Source organism: Garra rufa, chromosome 6 (genome assembly GCF_049309525.1).
Source record: "Garra rufa chromosome 6, GarRuf1.0, whole genome shotgun sequence".
In the NCBI taxonomy this organism is placed as follows: Eukaryota; Metazoa; Chordata; class Actinopteri; order Cypriniformes; family Cyprinidae; genus Garra; species Garra rufa.
In genome coordinates this window covers 635017-654615 of record NC_133366.1, presented here as the reverse complement: position 1 = coordinate 654615, position 19599 = coordinate 635017, and the positions used below count along the sequence as shown (strand labels likewise).

The 19599-nt window shown below is 36.3% G+C and overlaps 1 protein-coding gene and 1 pseudogene across 1 annotated transcript; both read left to right on the top strand.

Moving 5' to 3' along the window:
* The window catches only part of LOC141336255 (deoxynucleoside triphosphate triphosphohydrolase SAMHD1-like), a 187713-nt pseudogene that overhangs the window by 43579 nt on the left and 124535 nt on the right, over positions 1-19599 (top strand).
* LOC141336090 (protein NLRC3-like) lies at positions 4128-18202 on the top strand. The gene is made up of 8 exons (XM_073841600.1): positions 4128-4287; positions 8507-8629; positions 9055-9177; positions 11390-13237; positions 13407-13580; positions 14380-14553; positions 15840-15886; positions 16339-18202. Exons 1-8 carry the CDS (start codon positions 4139-4141, stop codon positions 16860-16862), a joined length of 3162 nt encoding a protein of 1053 aa, XP_073697701.1. The 5' UTR covers positions 4128-4138; the 3' UTR covers positions 16863-18202.

Here is a 19599-nt window from a genome sequence, read left to right as displayed (position 1 = left end):
GATTTATTTCACTAATTCCATTCAAGAAGTGAAACTTGTATAATGTATACATTCATTCCACGCAGACTAATATATGAAGTGTTCATTTCTTTAAAGGATGGTTCGAAGTAGAATTGACTTCATTGCTATGCACTCCGAAGCCCATCTAAATACCCCATCCGAAGTTTTTTTTACCTTAGTCAAACATTTATGGAGATATTAGAGTTTTTCGAATTGCTTGTTACAGGAGTGATTGGTACATGTGATGTATCTCGTAAATTGCACCACTAAACGTGCAAGTAATCTTACCAAACTTGTACAGTAGGGTAAATAGGTTATGTACTCACAAAACGCTGCATCAGAACATTTGTAAGTGTTTTAAAAACACGTTTTACCCGAGAACTACTAGTCTCAGAAACTACAAGGTCAAAGTCACTTCCCTGGTTTGAAAAAAGCACGTAAAAGTCCTCCTACTACATCTGTGTGCATGTAAACTTGTAGGAGGACTTTTACGTGCTTTTTTCAAACCAGGGACGTGTCGTCGACGTGTCGCCATTTGTAGTTTTTGAGACTAGTAGTTCTCGGGTAAAACGTGTTTTTAAAACACTCATGGTGGACTTACAAATGTTCTGATGCAGCGTTTTGTGAGTACATAACCTATTTACACTACTGCACAAGTTTGGTAAGATTACTTGCACGTTTAGCGGTGCAATTTACGAGATACATCACATGTACCATTCACTCCTGTAACAAGCAATTCGAAAAACTCTAATATCTCCATAAATGTTTGACCAAGGTAAAAAAAAAACTTCAGATGGGGTATTTACATGGGCTTCGGAGTGCATAGCAATGAAGTCAATTCTACTCCGAACCATCCCTTTAACTTTGATGATTATAACTAGGGCTGGGCGAAATGGGCAAAAATTCTAATCTCGGTATTTTAGGAAGAATGACGGTATACAATATATATCCGGTATTTTTCCATAAAGGTTACTTGAGAGTCAAAGCCTTTATTAAACCTTTATTAAACAGTTTTTGAGAAAAATATAATTCAAACACAGGAGTTTCCTTCCCTTTTTACAAATAAACAGCTGCACAACAAATAAAATGCTGCACAAAATCTTTGATAAATGAAATACAAGTACAGGTTGTTTCTACTGCTTAAAGCTGCACAACATTTCCAATTATAAAAAATAATTCGTTGATAAAAACAGTACGGATTTTTTCCTGCTCAAGCATAACAATCATTTACTACTAGCATTTAGCATATGGTTCACCAGTTCAAATAAAAACGTTGCACTTACCAATGGCCAGGTGAAGTCGGTGACCGAAAGCACTGCATCCTTTGCCATTTCTTTAGTTCCACCGCCTTGATTACGTTGCTGCCATTGTCGGTTGTTATAGCAACCAGTCCCTTTTCGTCAAGCTTCCAGTTTAAAAGTGCATCATGCAGAGCTTCAGCTATATGCTCCCCTGTGTGGTCTTGGGGGAAATAGCTGGTTTGAAGACATGCAGTTTCATTTCCCAATCTTCAATAAATGAATTGTCAGACTCATATATGGTTCGCATGTCCTGCTAGACCATAAATCGGCTGTTAGTGCAAAATGAGCCACTTTTGCGAGCCGCTCGGAAAGTTGCCCTCTGACCTCATTGTACATTTGTGGCAGAGCTTCTGAAGCAAAGTACTTGCGACTGTGTAGCTCGTATCTTGGGTCAATGGTTTTAGCATCGTTTTAAAACCCTCTTTTTCATCGCTATAGGAACCATGTCTTTAGCAATGTGATACGTTACCGCATTCGTTATATTGCGCCACTTGCGACTTTTCTTTTCATAAGGCACACTTCGGGTAAAAGATGCTTCCAGAGAGCTTTGTTTTGGGGCAGATGTTTTGGGTTGCGGCTGCGTTGTCTTCGTGGCCGAAGTTATAGCACGAAGTTGTAAATACTCGTCGTACTTCACTTTATGGTACAGCTGTAAGTGGTGGAAGAGATTTGACGTGCTTCCACATTTTGATACAACTGATTTATAACATTCCCTGCAGATGGGCTGTTTTTGCTGCTCATCTGAAGTTTTAAATCTGAACCATCTTCCAGATAAGTGAACCATTGTTTTTCTTTTTACTGACTAGTACGTTTTCTGTGTTGACCGGCGCTGCATGTTCCTCCATGTCGCGTGCTACCTTGGAGTGATCTGTTACGCGCAGGTGTGGCCTCAAACCATATCGATATGAAAGATATTGGATAATCCCGCATTGCGTTGGGGAATCATATCGATATATCCCCAGAACTCGATATACCGCCCAGCCCTAATTATAACTGACAACTAATGAAAAACACAATTCAGAACATTACTTAAGACCAATACAAAGAAAGGATTTTTAGAAATCTTGGCCAACATGAAATGTATGAGAATGTACAGCACGCAGTACATAGTTGGGGCTTCTTTTGCCTGAATTACTGCAGCAATGTGGCGTGGCATGGAGTCGATCAGTCTTTGGCATTGCTCAGGTGTTATGAGAGCCCAGGTTGCTCTGATAGTGGCCTTCAGCTCTTCTGCATTGTTGGGACATTGTTGGGGCATCTTCTTCTTCACAATACCCCATAGATTTCTATGGGGTTAAGGTCAGCGAGTTTGCTGGCCAGGGATACTATGGTCCTTAAACCAGGTACTGGTAGCTTTGGCACTGTGTGCAGGTGCCAAGTCCTGTTAGAAAATAATATCTGCATCTCCATAAAGTTGGTCAGCAGCAGGAAGCATGAAGTGCTCTAAAATGTACATCAGCGTTGACCTCAGAAAACACAGTGGACCAACACCAGCAGTGACATGGCACCCCAAACCATCACTGACTGTGGAAACTTTACACTGGACCTCAAGCAACGTGGATTCTGTGCCTCTCCTCTCTTCCTCCAGACTCTGGGACCCTGATTTCCAAAGGAAATGCAAAATTTACTTTCATCAGAGAACATTACTTTGGACCAATCAGCAGCAGTCCTTTTTGTCTTTAGCCCAGGCGAGACGCTGTCTGTTGTTCAAGAGTGGCTTGACACAAGGAATGCGACAGCTGAAACCCATGTCTTGCATATGTCTGTGTGTAGTGGTTCTTGAAGCACTGACTCCAGCTGTAGTGCACTCTTTGTGAATCTCCCCCACATTTTTGAGTGGGTTTTGTTTCACAATTCTCTCCAGGGTGCGGTTATCCCTATTGCTTGTACACTTTTTTTTCTACCACACTTTTTCCCCATGATTGTGTAGCATACAGAACTAGATTGAGAGACCATTTAAAGGCCTTTGCAGGTGTTTTGAGTTAATTATCTGATTAGAGTGTGGCACCAGGTGTCTTCAATACTGAACCTTTTCACAATATTCTAATTTTCTGAGATACTGAATTGGGGTTTTCATTAGTTGTCAGTTATAATCATCAAAATTAAAAGACATAAACACTTGAAATATATCAGTCTATGTGGAATGAATGTATACATTATACAAGTTTCACTTCTTGAATGGAATTAGTGAAATAAATCGACTTTTTAAAGATATTCTAATTATACTGTATGTGACCAGCACCTGTACAAAGTTTAAATGGTTTCATTTTCCAACCTCATCTGCTTGCCTATGTAAACTACACAGCATTAATATGGTGATTATCGAATTTGATCTTTAATATTACTGTTTGAAATATATTAAAGTGCTTTAAGTGTTTTTACAATGTTTTGTCACACTGTTTAATTATTGAAATATTGCTAGGGGCGCTTAAAATGGATTTCAAATGGCCCAAACTTGCCATCTGTACACATACAGATGGCAGATAGTTTTATTCTTTTGAGAAGTGATCTAAATATTTACAGAGGTGGAACAAATGGAAAATTGACAGGCTTATGTTGCAGTTCTATGGATGTTTTGCCCTCCAGGTCTTTAAGCTGCTGAAAAGCTATCAATGTATTACACAAACTGCATTATTTACATACATTGTCAGTTTTCTGTACAGTATTTGTATTCCGACTATACCTGTACATTATTTATATTTCTATGTTTATGCAGATGCTAATTTAACGTATTTTTGTACTTTTTTTTTTTTTTTTTTTTTTTTTTTGCTTTTTTAAACTTTGTACTTAAACATTTGCCATTTATTTCTCTTTTTAAGTGTGACACTGCCTCTAAAATGAGTGTCCATGAAAAAAGAGAAGATGAGGGCACTGCCTCTAAAATGTGTTCTCCATCTCCTGGATCAAGCTATGTGTCTATGAGTGATGAAAATAGAAGCAGTCTGCCCTCGGCATCCAGTGATGCAACAGTGACCTCTGACCACGGGTAAGGCACTCAAAAAAATAATAATTATGCAACACTGTTCAAGTTATTTAAAAAATATAATATTTTCATTTAACACCATTGTTTTAGGTTCCCATTTAAACAAATGCATCGTGTTAAACTGACTTTATACAGTTCTGTTTCGGCTCAACTCAATATTGTCATTTTGAAAGAACATGTTTCAGTTAAGTAGGCCACAAATAACATTTGATGCTTGTTCAATTTACTTAAGTAAATTAAGTTAATCCAACACAATTAATTACAACCACTTTACCTAATTTGTTTGAGTTGAGAGTAAATAATCTATTCTATCTGGGTAACTGGGAAGTGGATTTCCCCTTCTCATCATGTTTTTCATGGGTTGGATAGAGAGAGTAAATGTTGAAATAAAATGTTATATTATGCATATTTTATCATGATGATTCAATATGGATAATTCTTAAAGGTGCCATAGAATGGAAAACTGTATTTAACTTGGCATAGGTGAATAATAACAGTTCAGTACATGGATATGACATACCGCGAGTCTCACCATCGTTTCCTCATTCTTATATAAATCTGGTGTTTGCAAAAGACAGTGTGCATTCAAAACGGCAGTTTCAGCAAACCGCATATTAAAAGCGGCTACAGTTCTATAATTAAATATATATTTTCCTCCATGTGCAAGCTATTGAAATGAGCCGATCTGTGAAACAGCCAATCAGAGCAGAGTTTATCATTAATATTCACAAACCTTCCAAAAAAGGCAATAGCAGAGCATTTCATTCTAGTGACAAATCCTAGGCTTGTAAATGGACCTTTAACCCTTTATAGGGCACTCATTGAAATACTTAGAAATTCTAAAATTCAACCCCAGAGTGTTATTGGAGGTTATTACAAGACCTTTAAACTTTTGTGACTTAAATTTTTTTTTAATGTTTTTATGTTGAAAATTAGGTTAAATGAAGTGATCATATATAGTCACTTGCCGGTCTATGGTAACTTTTCCCCCCCAAAAAAATGTGTATACATTTTAAATATAAGGCATAAATAAATACATAGAACATATATAATATTCATAGAATATTTATTTAGAAACAATTTACACACAAATTTTTATATATATATATATATATATATATATATATATATATATATATGAACACAAAAACTTAACAGAATATTTATTTAGGAAATTAAAAATCTTGCTGTCTTCCTCGTCAGAACCCTAGATGGGGTCAGCTGGCACAACAAAACTGACTTCTATCCATAGAATTGTTGAGTAGACAGCTGCGAAAGAAAAGGTTTCTGAGTCAGTATCAAGCCCATGTTGATTTGTTTGTGAAAGAAAAGTGCAGATCTACTGAAAACATATAATATTCACATAAATAGTAAATGTATAATAAGAACTGAAAAAAATAGCATTAAGTACTGGTGGTACCACCTATTTTAGCAGAAATAATAAACACCAATCTATTGTTACTAAAACCAAAATTACAAATTTTTCACTGTTTATTTCTTGATCATTTCAATAAATGGTTTAAGTTTGACACTGGATTACTGCATCATGGTATACAAGCCTTTGCAATATTCAGTGGACAAAAAACAGGCATAAAAACAGCCAAACTATCACTTGCCTTACTTTTACCTGAACCGGGCGTATGTCTAAAAATGGACATTCTGTTGTGTTACCACAAACGGGCGTATGATCAAATATGATCACACCATTTTTTTTGCCACATCGTTCACTAATTTCTAGAAATCAAACGCAAACAACATCTATATCACCATATAACACAACTATTCAGCTATATAATGTGTAAGTTTCATTGACTTACCATTGTGCATTTCGATGCTTTCTCCGTTTTTGTGGGACAAAGTAGGAGCGTAAATCAGCATTTTCTCATTCCGGAAGCACGCTGAAGTTTGAAACGCCCCAGACAACTTCCGATTGGTCAGATGCCATTGTGTCGCTATCCGTGACGTAGACTAACATCCGCTGATTGGCTGGGACAAATCCATGTGCTTACACGATCTCATACAAAGGAGGCAGACGCTATTGAAAATGTTCGATTAAGTGATCAAATATGGTGCCTCGCCCTATAAAGGGTTAAAACAGTTTCTGCATATTTTTTGCCCTTTCCTATGCCATATACCTTCTATGTAGATATCAGAGAACAATTTAAAATATTGTATCAGTGCATTCTATGGCACCTTTAATGTTTAATTATATTTTATGTTTGTATTTAAAACAGTTTCTGGTATGTTAGTGTTTTGGGGGGGGGGGGTCACCATTGTGGTGAAGTGATGAGCATGTGATTGGGTTGAAGAAAACACAAGTTAAAACTGTTTTAATGATAAAATAAACAACTACTTTGGGCATGCCATAGATGTAACAAAGCCATCAATTGGCTAGTGCCTAACAAGTTTGGTTAATGCCTTAAAAGTTAACTCTTACTTTTTAGAGTTTAGTAGTGTTTCTGCCTAATGATATATTTTCCAGTTAAATGTTTTAGCTTGAGTTCAACAAGCATAAAATAATAATTTCATAAATGTATCAATTTCATTTAGACCGTATTTGATTAAACTGAGTTGGCCCAACTCAATTATATTTCATTACATGAATTTGTTTTTATGAGTTGCGGTTACATATATTTATTTGATGTAAATCCTGCACTCAATTAAATTGAGTTCATCCACTAAATTATTTTTTTGAGTGTGCCCCATTTTTAGCCTGGAAAAATCCAGATCCTAATCTATTAAGATTAAGGGTCTGGCATCGAGCAATGAAAAGGGGCTAACTCGAGGGGCAGCACCAAGCGTGCATTTGAAACTCTCAGAGCACGCAATTGGATAACGCCACGACCAATCACAACAATACACGGTGTGATGTATCCAGAGCGACGGTGAACATATAAGAGTGGATTTCAATGTTATAAGCTATAACATAAACAATGTGACAAGATTAATAACTATTAACTACGACAGCTGAATCAACCTCATAAAACAATTAGGTCAGATCAAACTATTCATTAACTATCAACTAATATGTGGATGAACACTAGCGTTTCATTCAGCAGCGAGACATATCGTCCTGTTCAAGTTAGGCTACTGTATTACTATTGAATAGTTCAGTTTTTTGTTACAGTAAGTTTACCAAGTGCCTCTTACCATTTGTAAATGAGATGGACCTCATCCACCACAATCCCGATCAGGTTGTCCCTGTAGACCTTGTTCGATAACATTTATCGCCACTTCTTTTTTAACAGCCAGGACTCAGGACTGCCGAATGCTATCTGGCATTTCCCGCTAACTGAAAGATTAAATTCTTGCCGTATCCAGTCAGCAAAACAGCAAAAACGTCCTTCTTGGAAAGCAATGATTCGAGCGCGGTTTTCTGTTCCTCTTTTATATGAAAATCCAAGTCTAACTCGTTCACTGTAGCGGCCAAAGGCGTTTCAAACAACTGGTGTTCATCTGTAGCCATCTTTCAATAATGTTTACTATGATTCCGGTTGTCGCAGCGCTGTCGTCATCAGCTTAGCTCACCTCTGGCTCGCCTACATCAGATACACCGATTTGATTGGTTCCCAGAACTGCTTACGTATTGCAGTAACATGCATGATTGCTCGATGCCAGAGTGTCTTGCAGAGACAATTCAAATTGTGCTCTTGCGAGACCTCTGGATTTCCAGGGTACCTCATTTTAGCATTGGCAGATTATTTGATCCATAGTGATGCACAATGCATTCAAGCCTGTCAAGCAAATCTTCACTTTCACAATCACAAGACAAGACAATTTAAAGACAAAACTCATTGTTCAGTATATCTGTGAGGAGTGACAGATCCATGAGAGATCATCCTAGGTTCAGTGGTGCAGTGACCTCTGACCCTCTGTTAGTATAAACATTTACTTGCTAATTTACTGTAGTGCATCGTAAATAAATAATATAAAAAGTTATAAATAGCAACATAGTGATGATTCCTGTGTTATGGTACCATCACAGAGAGATACAGAATTATTTTCATAAATTTTCAATTTCACTGTCAGGACAGAACCATTTCAAGGCATAAGCAAAAATTACTCTCCAGACCCTATAACCAGACTGCTCTGTTTTATTCTTTATTTTTAAACATTCTTAAATACAACATCTGTTAAATGAATAATTTTAAATGTAAATTTGCTGTGCATTCAAACTATACTGTATATGTGTGTGAAATGCTGTTATATTTGCTTTTGTCAGCATCAGCAGGAAGAAACAGAGATCAGAGTCTCCACAACCCAGTGGTGTATCTGTGAAGAGTGAGGGATCCATGGGAGATCCTCCTGCATTCAGTGGTGCAATGACCTCTGACCCTATGACTCTGTTAGTATAAACATTTACTTGCTAATTTATTGTAGTGCATCATAGATTAATAACATAAGAAGTAAGAAATTGATAATGCTTATGTCCCCATACTGGGTATCCCCATAATTATTTATGTGGTGAAATGTTGTGGTATGACTGCACCGTCTCCCTTAAATGGTTGAATTTGCCCCTTCATATAACTGTTCTCTTCACAGAAGCTTTGCATTCAAATAACTCAACTCAGATCAATGTTTTATTTAATTATTTACCTTTGTGGCAAGTAGCCATGTAATGAGTGGGATAATGTACATCCAGCTGGTTGCTATTGCAAAATAAAGCCCTTCAGTCTTATACAAGCCTGGAGCCGATAAACCTGTCTGGCTTTATTCTATGGTAGTAACTGGTCAGTACATTATCCCTTACATATGTTTGTCTTTTGTCAGCATCAGCAGGAAGAAACAGACATCAGAGTCTCCAGAACCCAGTGGTGTATCTGTGAAGAGTGACGGATCCATGGGAGATCCTCCTGCATTCAGTGGTGCAATGACCTCTGACCCTCTGACTCTGTTAGTATAAACATTTACTTGCTAATTTATTGTAGTACATCATAGATGAATAACATAAAAAAGTAAGAAATTGATAATACCTATGTCCCCATACTGGGTATCCCCATAATTATTTATGTGGTGAAATGTTGTGGTATGACTGCACCGTCTCCCTTAAATGTTTGAATTTGCCCCTTGATATGACTGCTCTCTTCACAGAAGCTTTGCATTAAAATAACTCGACTCGGATCAATGTTTTATTTAATTAGTTACTTTTGTGTCAAGTAGCCCTGTAATGAGCAGGATAATGTACATCCATCTAGTTGCTATTGCAAAATAAAGCCCTTCAGTCTTATACAAGCCTTGAGCCGATAAGCCTGTCTGTCTTTATTCTGCAATAGTAACTGATCAGATGTACATTATCCCTTACATATGTTTGCCTTTTGTCAGCATCAGCAGGAAGAAACAGAGATTAGAGTCTCCACAACCCAGTGGTGTATCTGTGAAGAGTGACAGATAATTGGTTAGGTTCTGACGAAAATAATGTTTTTTTGAAAATGGCTTAAGACTCTCAAAATGTCTGTGAAATGATGTTATGCCTCTTTAGGATGGCACGATGAGTCATCATCATTTGCGGAATGCAAGCTTCTGGAGGGCACAAAAGTCTGAAATAGAGAGTTTAGCTATATTGGTTCAGTGCCAGTGGTTGTCTTGTAGGGAAACACTAATACCTTGAATTTGATGCAAGTGGCTATGGGCAGTCAGTGCAAACTGATTAAGAGGGGTGTGTCATGGGCTTTCTTCCACTCGTTGAAGACTACCCTTGCTGCTGCATTCTGAATCAGTTGTAAAGCCTTGATAGTGCATGCAGGAATGCCTGCTAAGAGCGCATTACAATAGTCCAGTCTGGAGAGAACAATAGCTTGGACAAGGAGTTGTGCAGCCTGCTATGATAGGAAGTGTCTGATTTTCCAAAACAAATCACTGGATTGCTCTGTTTTATTCTTTAATTGTAAATAGCCTTAAATAAAAGCATCTGTTAAATTAATAATTGTAAATGTAAATCTGCATTGCATTCAAGCTATACTGTTTGTATGTATAAAGTGCCGTTATGTTTGCCTTTTGTAACAGAGATCTGAGTCTCCAGAATCTATGTGTAGGTTATATACAGATGCTTACCATTTAAGAAGTGAAACTTGTATAATGTATACATTCATGCCACACAGACTGATATATTTAAAATGTTTATTTATTTAATTGTCTTTTCGACAACTGTCAAATCAGCAGTCTTCCCCATGATTGTGTAGCCTACAGAACTAGACTGAGAAACCAATTAAAGGCCTTTGCAGGTGTTTTGAGTTAATTAGCTGATTAGAGTGTGGCACCAGGTGTCTTCAATACTGAACCTTTTCACAATTATCTAATTTTCTGAGATACTGAATTGGGGTTTTCATTAGTTGTCAGTTATAATTATCAAAATTCAAAGACATAAACACTTGAAATATATCAGTCTGTGTGGAATGAATGTATACATTATACAAGTTTCACTTCTTGAATGGAATTAGAGAAATAAATCAACTTCTTGAAAAAAATTCTAATTATATGACCAGCACCTGTATAATGCTGGTTTCATCTTAGGATAATAGTTATACAGAAGTCAACATTTGAAGTGGATCAAAAAAGTTAATCAAAGTTGTCCTAAAACAAGAATGGGTATTGTTTTGGTTTTAGGACAACTTTGAAGAAAGGTTTTGATCCATTTTGAATGTTGACTAGTATATATTATATATGATTATATAAAATGTACCAGTATATATTTCATTTAAATATTATTTCATCATATCTAGTGAAAGAGTAAGAAAAGCTGTGTTAGACTATAGCTCGAGCTGCAAGGTTTCTCTGTATTAAAGGTGTTTTAATGTGTATGAATTAATTTTGAGGACTGCGCACTTGCCATTGTTCAAAGATCTGGCGCATCTCTAGACAGCATCATATGAGGTTGCGTGGAATTTCTTGATGTGAGTGACGAAAGGCTCTCATTTAGAACACTCCAAATTTACTAATGTTACGACGAGGATAAGATCAAATTCATGCGTGAACGCACGTGGTGAATTAGGCAGAAAGTTTTCATGAGAAGTTCAAATGTACATATAAATACTAATAATTTACACAGTTGTTAGGGAATGAGATTCATTGTTTTAAATTATATTCTATTATAATTATATTTTTTCAGCCACGGGGTGAATCAGAATCACATCTGTCAGGAAAAAACTAAAGCAGTCCTGCAGACACGTGCACTTGAGACTAGAGACCTGCAGAGGAACAAAGACCAGCACAAAACTAGCATGAATAATAAGTACGAGAGACTATTTGAGGGAACCAGACTCCAAGAGAATCAAACCCTTTTGAACAGGATCTACACACAGCTGTACATCATAGAGGGAGAGAGTAAAGGACTGAATGAAGAACATGAGATTTTACAGATGGAGAAATCAGTCAGAATAAAACACTTACAAGACACTCCAATCTACTGCAATGACATCTTTAAATCTTCACCTGAACCAGGATGTGAGATGAAAGACCAAATCAAGACGGTTCTTACTAAAGGCATTGCTGGAATTGGAAAAACCGTCTCTGTGCAGAAGTTCATTCTGGACTGGGCTGAGGGAAAAGCCAATCAGGATATAGATTTCATGTTTGTGCTTCCATTTCGAGAGCTGAACTTGATCCGAGATCATCAGTACAGTCTTAACAAACTTCTGCTGGACTTTCATCCTGAACTTCAAGATCTGGACTCAAAGATTTATGAGGAGTGTAAAGTTGTGTTCATCTTTGATGGTCTTGATGAAAGCAGAATCACATTGAGGTTTACAGATGATCAGAAAGTTTGTGATGTGACTGAGTCTTCATCAGTGGGTGTGTTGATGTCAAACCTCATGAAAGGAGAGTTGCTTCCCTCTGCTCTCATCTGGATCACCACCAGACCAGCAGCAGCCAATCAGATCCCCTCCAAATACATCAATCGTGTAACAGAAATACAGGGATTCAATGAGTTTCAGAAGGAGGAATATTTCAGGAAGAGAATCAGTGATCAGCATCAAGCCAGCAGAATCATCTCACACATCAGACGAGCAAGAAGCCTTAATATCATGTGCCACATCCCCGTCTTCTGCTGGATCTCATCCACTGTGCTTCAGAAGCTTCTGAAAGAAGATCTGAGTGCAGAAATCCCTCAAACTCTGACTGAAATGTACATCCACTTCCTGCTGATTCAGATCAACATGAAGAACCAGAAGTATGAAGAGAGAGATCCAGAGAAACTCCTGCAGTCCAACAGAGAAATGATTGTGAAACTTGCTGAAGTGGCTTTCAATCAGCTGGTGAAGGGCAATGTGATGTTCTATGAGGAGGACCTGATTGAGAGTGGCATAGACATCACTGACGCCTCAGTGTATTCTGGGATTTGCACTGAGATCTTTAAAGAGGAATCTTTGATTCATCTGAAGAAAGTCTACAGCTTCATTCATCTGAGTGTTCAAGAGTTTCTTGCTGCTTTCTATCTGTTTTACTGCCATGTAACTAAAAATGTTGACACCCTTAAGTTTTTTGACTTAATTTATGGCTTTTTGAAAAATACAGTAGATAAAGCTGTTGCAAGTGAAAATGGACACCTGGATCTGTTCCTGCGGTTCCTGCTGGGTGTCTCATTGGAGTCCAATCAGGAACTCTTACAGGATCTACTGACGCACAGAGAGAACAGTTCAGAGAGCATCAGAAGAACCACACAGTACATTAAAGAGAAGATCAAAAATGGAAATGGACTCTCCACTGAAAGATCCATCAATCTGTTCCTCTGTCTGCTGGAAGTAAAAGATCAGACTCTGTCCACAGAGATTCAGGAGTTTGTGAAATCAGACAAACACTCAGAAAAGAAACTCTCTCCTGCTCACTGCTCAACAATCACCTACATGCTTCAGATGTCAGAGGAGCCACTGGATGAACTGGACCTCAAGAAATATAACACATCAGATGAAGGCAGAAGAAGACTGATACCAGCTGTGATCAACTGCCGAAAAGCCTTGTGAGTATTACAATAAGTAAAATGTTTCTGCAGAGCGGCATTATCCTCTCTGAAAGGCATAATGTATGATGTCCGCTACAATTAATGTCATATTAATTTACAAATATAATAATTAATGTAAAAATAAATGCAATACGTAAGGTTAATGATTTATTTACTTTTGTTCTAGTTTTTCTGGTTGTAATCTCACTGATCAGTGTTGTGAGAGTTTGTCATCAGCTCTACAATCCTCAAACTGTGTCCTGAGAGAGCTGGATCTGAGTAATAATGACCTACAGGATTCAGGAGTGAAGCTGCTCTCTGATGGACTGAAGAGTCCAAACTGTCAGCTGGAGATACTGAGGTTTGTAAACAGAGCTGTAACATTCTATCCGTAGTGTAGATTATACAAACACTCAGTTGTGTTGATTTCTTCATTTGGTCTAAGCCATGTGGGGCTGTATTGGAAACTGAGGACTGGCTGAAAACTGGCTGGCCCCCAGTTAGGTAACCCAGGTGATTACTTTTTGTACTATTGTGCGGGCTGGGCGGAAGATGCCTCAAAGTGCATATTAAAGCAATCCAGCTACAGCCCACAGCCACATAAATGTTTACACAAACAATAATGATATTTCAGAACACCCATTTCAGTAATATAAGGCGATAGGGGCATTTAAATCCCTTATGACATCTTTAGACAGAGCAGAAATGTGACACAATTGATGTTCAGTGAGGGAGAATATAGTATTGAATCTCATGTGGTAAAGAAAAATAAATAGTATTTTGTTCTTTGATTTACTCGTCTAAGATTTCAAAATAGTAAAATGTATTTACTTAAGAGTTTTGAAAAATATCTCTTCAGTTCAGTGTCAGAGTGTTGTTTTCATTAGAATTTTGCAGCATAAAAAACTTGATAGTCTTGAAATATCTGCAAATCTAAACTTTTACAGTACACAAGAGCTTCTTTAAGTTATAATTAAGACACATCACACTCACACTCTTTTAAGGTATCAGTCACAATGCACTTTCACATATCCCACTGCTTCTTTGGTAAAAAGAACAAATTTAATTAGCCCTAAATATTTTGGTCTAATTAAATCACAATACACATAGTAAATCTATTAGCTCAAAAAAATCAGAATAAACTAATTTTTCATCTGTAGGTTGTCTGGCTGTATGGTGACAGAAGAAGGCTGTGGTTATTTGTCTTCAGCTCTGAGTTCAAACCCCTCACACCTGAGAGAGCTGGATCTGAGCTATAATCACCCTGGAGAAACAGGAGTCCAGCTACTCAGTGACAAATTGGTGGATCCAAACTATAAACTGGAAATACTCAAGTAAGTCAAACATTTAACTATTTAACTTTTAACCCACATCAAATACAAGTCCAAATAGAGTGAAAAGTGCCTTCATAAAATATACATTTAGAAAACAATAATTAACCCAAATTTCAAAGACATGCTTTTGTCAAAACACATATGCACTTAAGGTGCACTTCCAAGAATGCTTGGAGACTGCAAAAGGACACCAATGGCTTCATTTATAAAACGGTGCATATCTGTCAAACTTTCTTTTCCAAACTATTCACCCAAAACAGAGACCTCTATACAAACTGAATAAATTATAAACTGAAAATGTGTTCAGCAATCTGAAAAAAAAAATAGTTTTCAGAAAAAGTAAAACTTTCCATAAATGCTTTACCATTCAACAATGATGTATTGAAGAGCTTATATTTAACAGATTTAGATAAAGTACTACACAGAACTAGACTGTGATCAGAAAACCCCACTGGAACAAGTTTACAACATTTAACAAGATTACACTAATATCAAACACTATAGTCTGTCAAGACGTGCCAAAGAGATAGAGTACTCAGTACTGTGAACCCAAATATACTGCCTGATATCTTTATTCATATTTTTCCATATAGCACACAAGTCATAAGTTTTAATCAACTGAATAAGTTTTTTCTTTTCTTTTCTTTTTTTTTTTTTTTTTGAAAATGGGTGAAATGGGTGTGTCAGATAAGGAAGACTTACAAAATGTGCAGAGTTGGGGGGCGCCCAGGACCAGGGTTGAGAAACACTGTTCTAAATGATTCCTATCAACTTGTCGTTCAGAGTACAATTAAAATCTCCACCTATAAATAACAATTCTTCTGGATTTAAATCTTTCAAAACAGAATGCACTTTATTAAAAAAAAAAAAAACTGCACTTCTCATTCATGATGCCAAAACAATATTACTATGTCCCTCTATTTCTCCTACCACCAAGCAGCACTGTTCCACACTAATTCTATATTCCATTCTAGATTCTATGTCTAAACATAAAACACAATGACATCTCTTGTTCAGTAACATACTTCTTTTCATGTAGTATTCTCATTATATTGCATTTATTGAAAATTGAACTTCATAGTCAGAATTGAGAGGTTTTGAGATTTCAAATAGTATATAATTTATGAAAATTAATTTTAGTAATAAAATAATATGTTTTAATTAATAATTAAAATAAAATAAAGCACCACTGGATGTTTGTCTTTTGTTTTATACCTAAGCATGAACATCATCTTATTGTGTTATCCCTTCATACTTAATAGTGTGGTGTGTTTGGGTTTCTATAGGTTGGTTCATGGAGGAGAGAAGCGAATTAAACCAGGAATGAAAAAATGTAAGTTTTAATGAACGCAATCACACATTCAGTAGGTGTTTTAACAGATTGCTTAGTTGTTAATACATTTATGCAATATGTGTGTGTGTGTGTGTGTGTGTGTGTGTGTGTGTGTATATATATATATATATATATATATATATATATATATATATATACATATACATATACATATACATATACATACACAGTACACACACACACACACACACACACACACACACACACACACACACATATATATATATATATATATATATATATATATATATATATATATATATATATAGAAAGAAAGAAAGAAAGAAAGAAAGAAAGAAAGAAAGAAAGAAAGAAATCACATGACCACTATTCACCCAGGGCCAATTGTCCTTGAAAACTTTTTTATATTTGTTTAAGTTATTTTGCCATGTTATGAATGATTTTGCTGTTGTTGTTGTTTACAACCACAGATTACTGTCATCTCACACTGGATGAAAATACAGCAGACACTCGTCTCGCTTTGAACGAGGGGAAACGAAAAGTGATCAGAGTGAAAGAGCATCAGTCATATCCTGATCATCCAGAGAGATTTGATTACTATGGTAACGTTTTATGTAGAGAGGGTCTGACTGAACGCTGTTACTGGGAAGCTGAATGGAGTGGAGTGGCTGACATAGCAGTAGTATGTAAAGGAATACAGCGTAAAGGAAACAGTAATGAGTGTTTTATTGGATACAATGAAAACTCCTGGACTGTGTACTGCACAAGTAGAAATTTCTCTGCATTACACAATAAAATAAGCACTGATATACCAGCCCCTTCATCCTCTAGCAGAGTAGGAGTGTATGTGGACGTGCCGGCTGGTGTTCTGTCCTTCTACAGCGTCTCTGACCCAAACACACTCACACACTTACACACATTCAACACCACATTCACTGAACCCCTCTATGCTGGATTTGGTTTATATCCAGGCTCCTCTGTGTGTTTGTGTTAGACACAGGGACTTAAAGAATTTAACTGATTCAGAAGTTGTTACCAAGATAGTTAACAGAGGTAGTTAACACCATAACACTAAAGGTACGGTATACAATTAAAAGTAATAGACATTGGGTCTCATTCGCTTAGCATGCGTACGCACACATTTGGGCGTGAAAGTTCCATACAAACGTTTTCACGAACAAATCATGATTCACTACAACTTTCATACCAAAATTTATTCTAAATTTAAGAAAAAATATAGGAACAACTGAAAGCACATGTCTGCCAAAACTGGTTTGTCTATTCTTAAATTTAGATGCTTTTACTAGACAAGCAAAATTATGTGGGAAATGCAGTCTTGTTTCCAGGGGAAGAAAACTAAATTAAGTGTATTTTGTTTAAAATAAGAAAATTTATCTCCCAGAGGGATAAGTAAAGTAACAGTTTTTTAAGAATATTATACTTTGTTATTAGTTATTTGTTTTTTACCCCCTGGAAACAAGACTAAAAATTGTGTCATTTTGCTTATATATATATATATATATATATATATTATTATTATTATTATTATTATTATTATTTTTATATATATTTTGACTAGAAACAAGACAAATATACTAAATAAGATAAGATACATAGATACATGTATTTTTTTCAATCTTGATAATAGTTATATATGATCATATATAGTTGCGATAAAATGTATATACTTCATCATAAATTTATTTCACGTTATATAGCCTTTAGTGAAAAAGGTAGGAAAAAATTAGTTGGACTATAGCTCGAGCTGCAGGGTTTCTCTGAATGACAGCGCATGCACAGCAGACTAATGAAAGCTCTGTCAACTGGATCTATATAAAAGTTGTTTTGTTGTGAATGAACTGATATTGAGGATTGCGCAATTGGCATTGCTCAAAGAACTGGTAAGAGTGTGTCTGTAGACAGCGTCATATGAGGTTGTCACATGGAGTTTTTTTTTACGTGAATAATGAAAGGCAGTAAGGAAAGCATGCGTGGAAAACCCTTGTATGAAGATGGTCTGGGCGTGTTTTATGCAAATGACTAACCTTGTGCACGCAGCCACTTAGAATAGTTCACTAACATCTAAGTGAGGATAAGAACAAAGTGAATTAGGCGGAAAGTTTTCAAAAGAAATTTGAATGTGTGTACAAATACAAATAATCTACGCAATTAGTGAATGAGACCCACTGTTCCCAATGTGACTGCTGCATTGTATTGTACTGTTACCCTGTACTGAATCTATTGTTTTTGTTCTTTTTGTATTTAAGTATATTACTCCCACAGACAGTTCATCTCTGTTGAAGAACTGTGCTACATTACTACCCTCAATAAATTATTTTCCTTCCAAATCCTTTGGTCAAACTTACTTATTTTATGTGTTAGAAGAAATCTAGTACATTGGCAAGCCACCTAAACACCTACTCATTCAAGAGCAAGAAAATCGAACCTATACCAACACATTGCCTTTTAGAACTGTTAAGAAATTTTCTAGTGGTTAGATAGTGGATTTGTTAGTAGAATTGCTGTTGATATGCTCAGTAAAATGACCTTGCATACAAACCGTTGTGTAGTTTAGTTTATAGCTTGTTATTCATAACTTATAGAGTGCATATAAATTACGTATGCATATTTCTTTCCAGACATGATACTGTTACATGTAATGGTACAATAAACTGGTAAATTATGAAATGAACAATACAAAATACAAAACATACAAAATTCCTTACAGATTTCTTATTCTACAAGAAACTATTTCTGACAATATTTTTTATGTCAGCCCTGTTGTTGTTGTTTTTTTTTTTTTTTTCAATTGGCTTTGTACAGTTTGCATGTAATTTGGCACATAGTTTTGAAAGATGCTCCTGACTTTGTTAAAAGGATTTTTTTTCATTACATGTTTAATTAAATCAATTAGGCTTTAATTTTTGATTATAAATGTTTAAATTTTCCTAACCTACCAGGAGCCTCATTTATGAAATGTGTAGAAACCATCTTACATTTGATCATGCAATCTTTTCTTTGTGCATATGGGTGAATCAGACATATTCACCCAAAGCAACTTATATTTGGGGAATACGTAAAGCGATTCATCTTAATGAGACAACAGACAGTATTCATAATATCACATTTCTTTCTCTCTTTTTTTCGAAGATGAAATCAATTAATCTTTAAAGAGATAAGTTTTCAGCTGAGGGAATCAGCATTCCGGAGAGGGGTGCGAGGATCATTCTACCAGCCAGGAACAGTGAACAAATATTTTCTGTAAAGTGATTTTGTGCCTCTCTGTGATTTTGGATCTCCTCTTATAATCAGGAGCATCACTAGACCCTTTGTGGGCCTTGTTCTCTAGTAAAGTATTAAGGATGAATCCTTATACAGTATGTCAGTGGAATTTACATACATTGCATCCGGAAAGTATTCACAGTGCTTCACTTTTTCCACATTTCGCTATGCTACAGCCTTAAAATTCCTCAAAATTCTACCAATACTGTCAATGGATCACCATTTTCTGACAGCTATTCAACAGCTAGTGAGAATGGGGAAATTATTTAACAACCGAATCACCAGCACTGGTGCCCCTCAGGGTTGAGTTCTCTCCCCACTGCTCTTCTCCCTCTACACCAGATGACACCACACTTATTGGCCTCATTCGGGACAGTGATGAGTCTGCCTACATACAGTCTTAACAACCTGGAGCTCAACAGCCTCAAAAGAGTAGAGATGATCAGGAG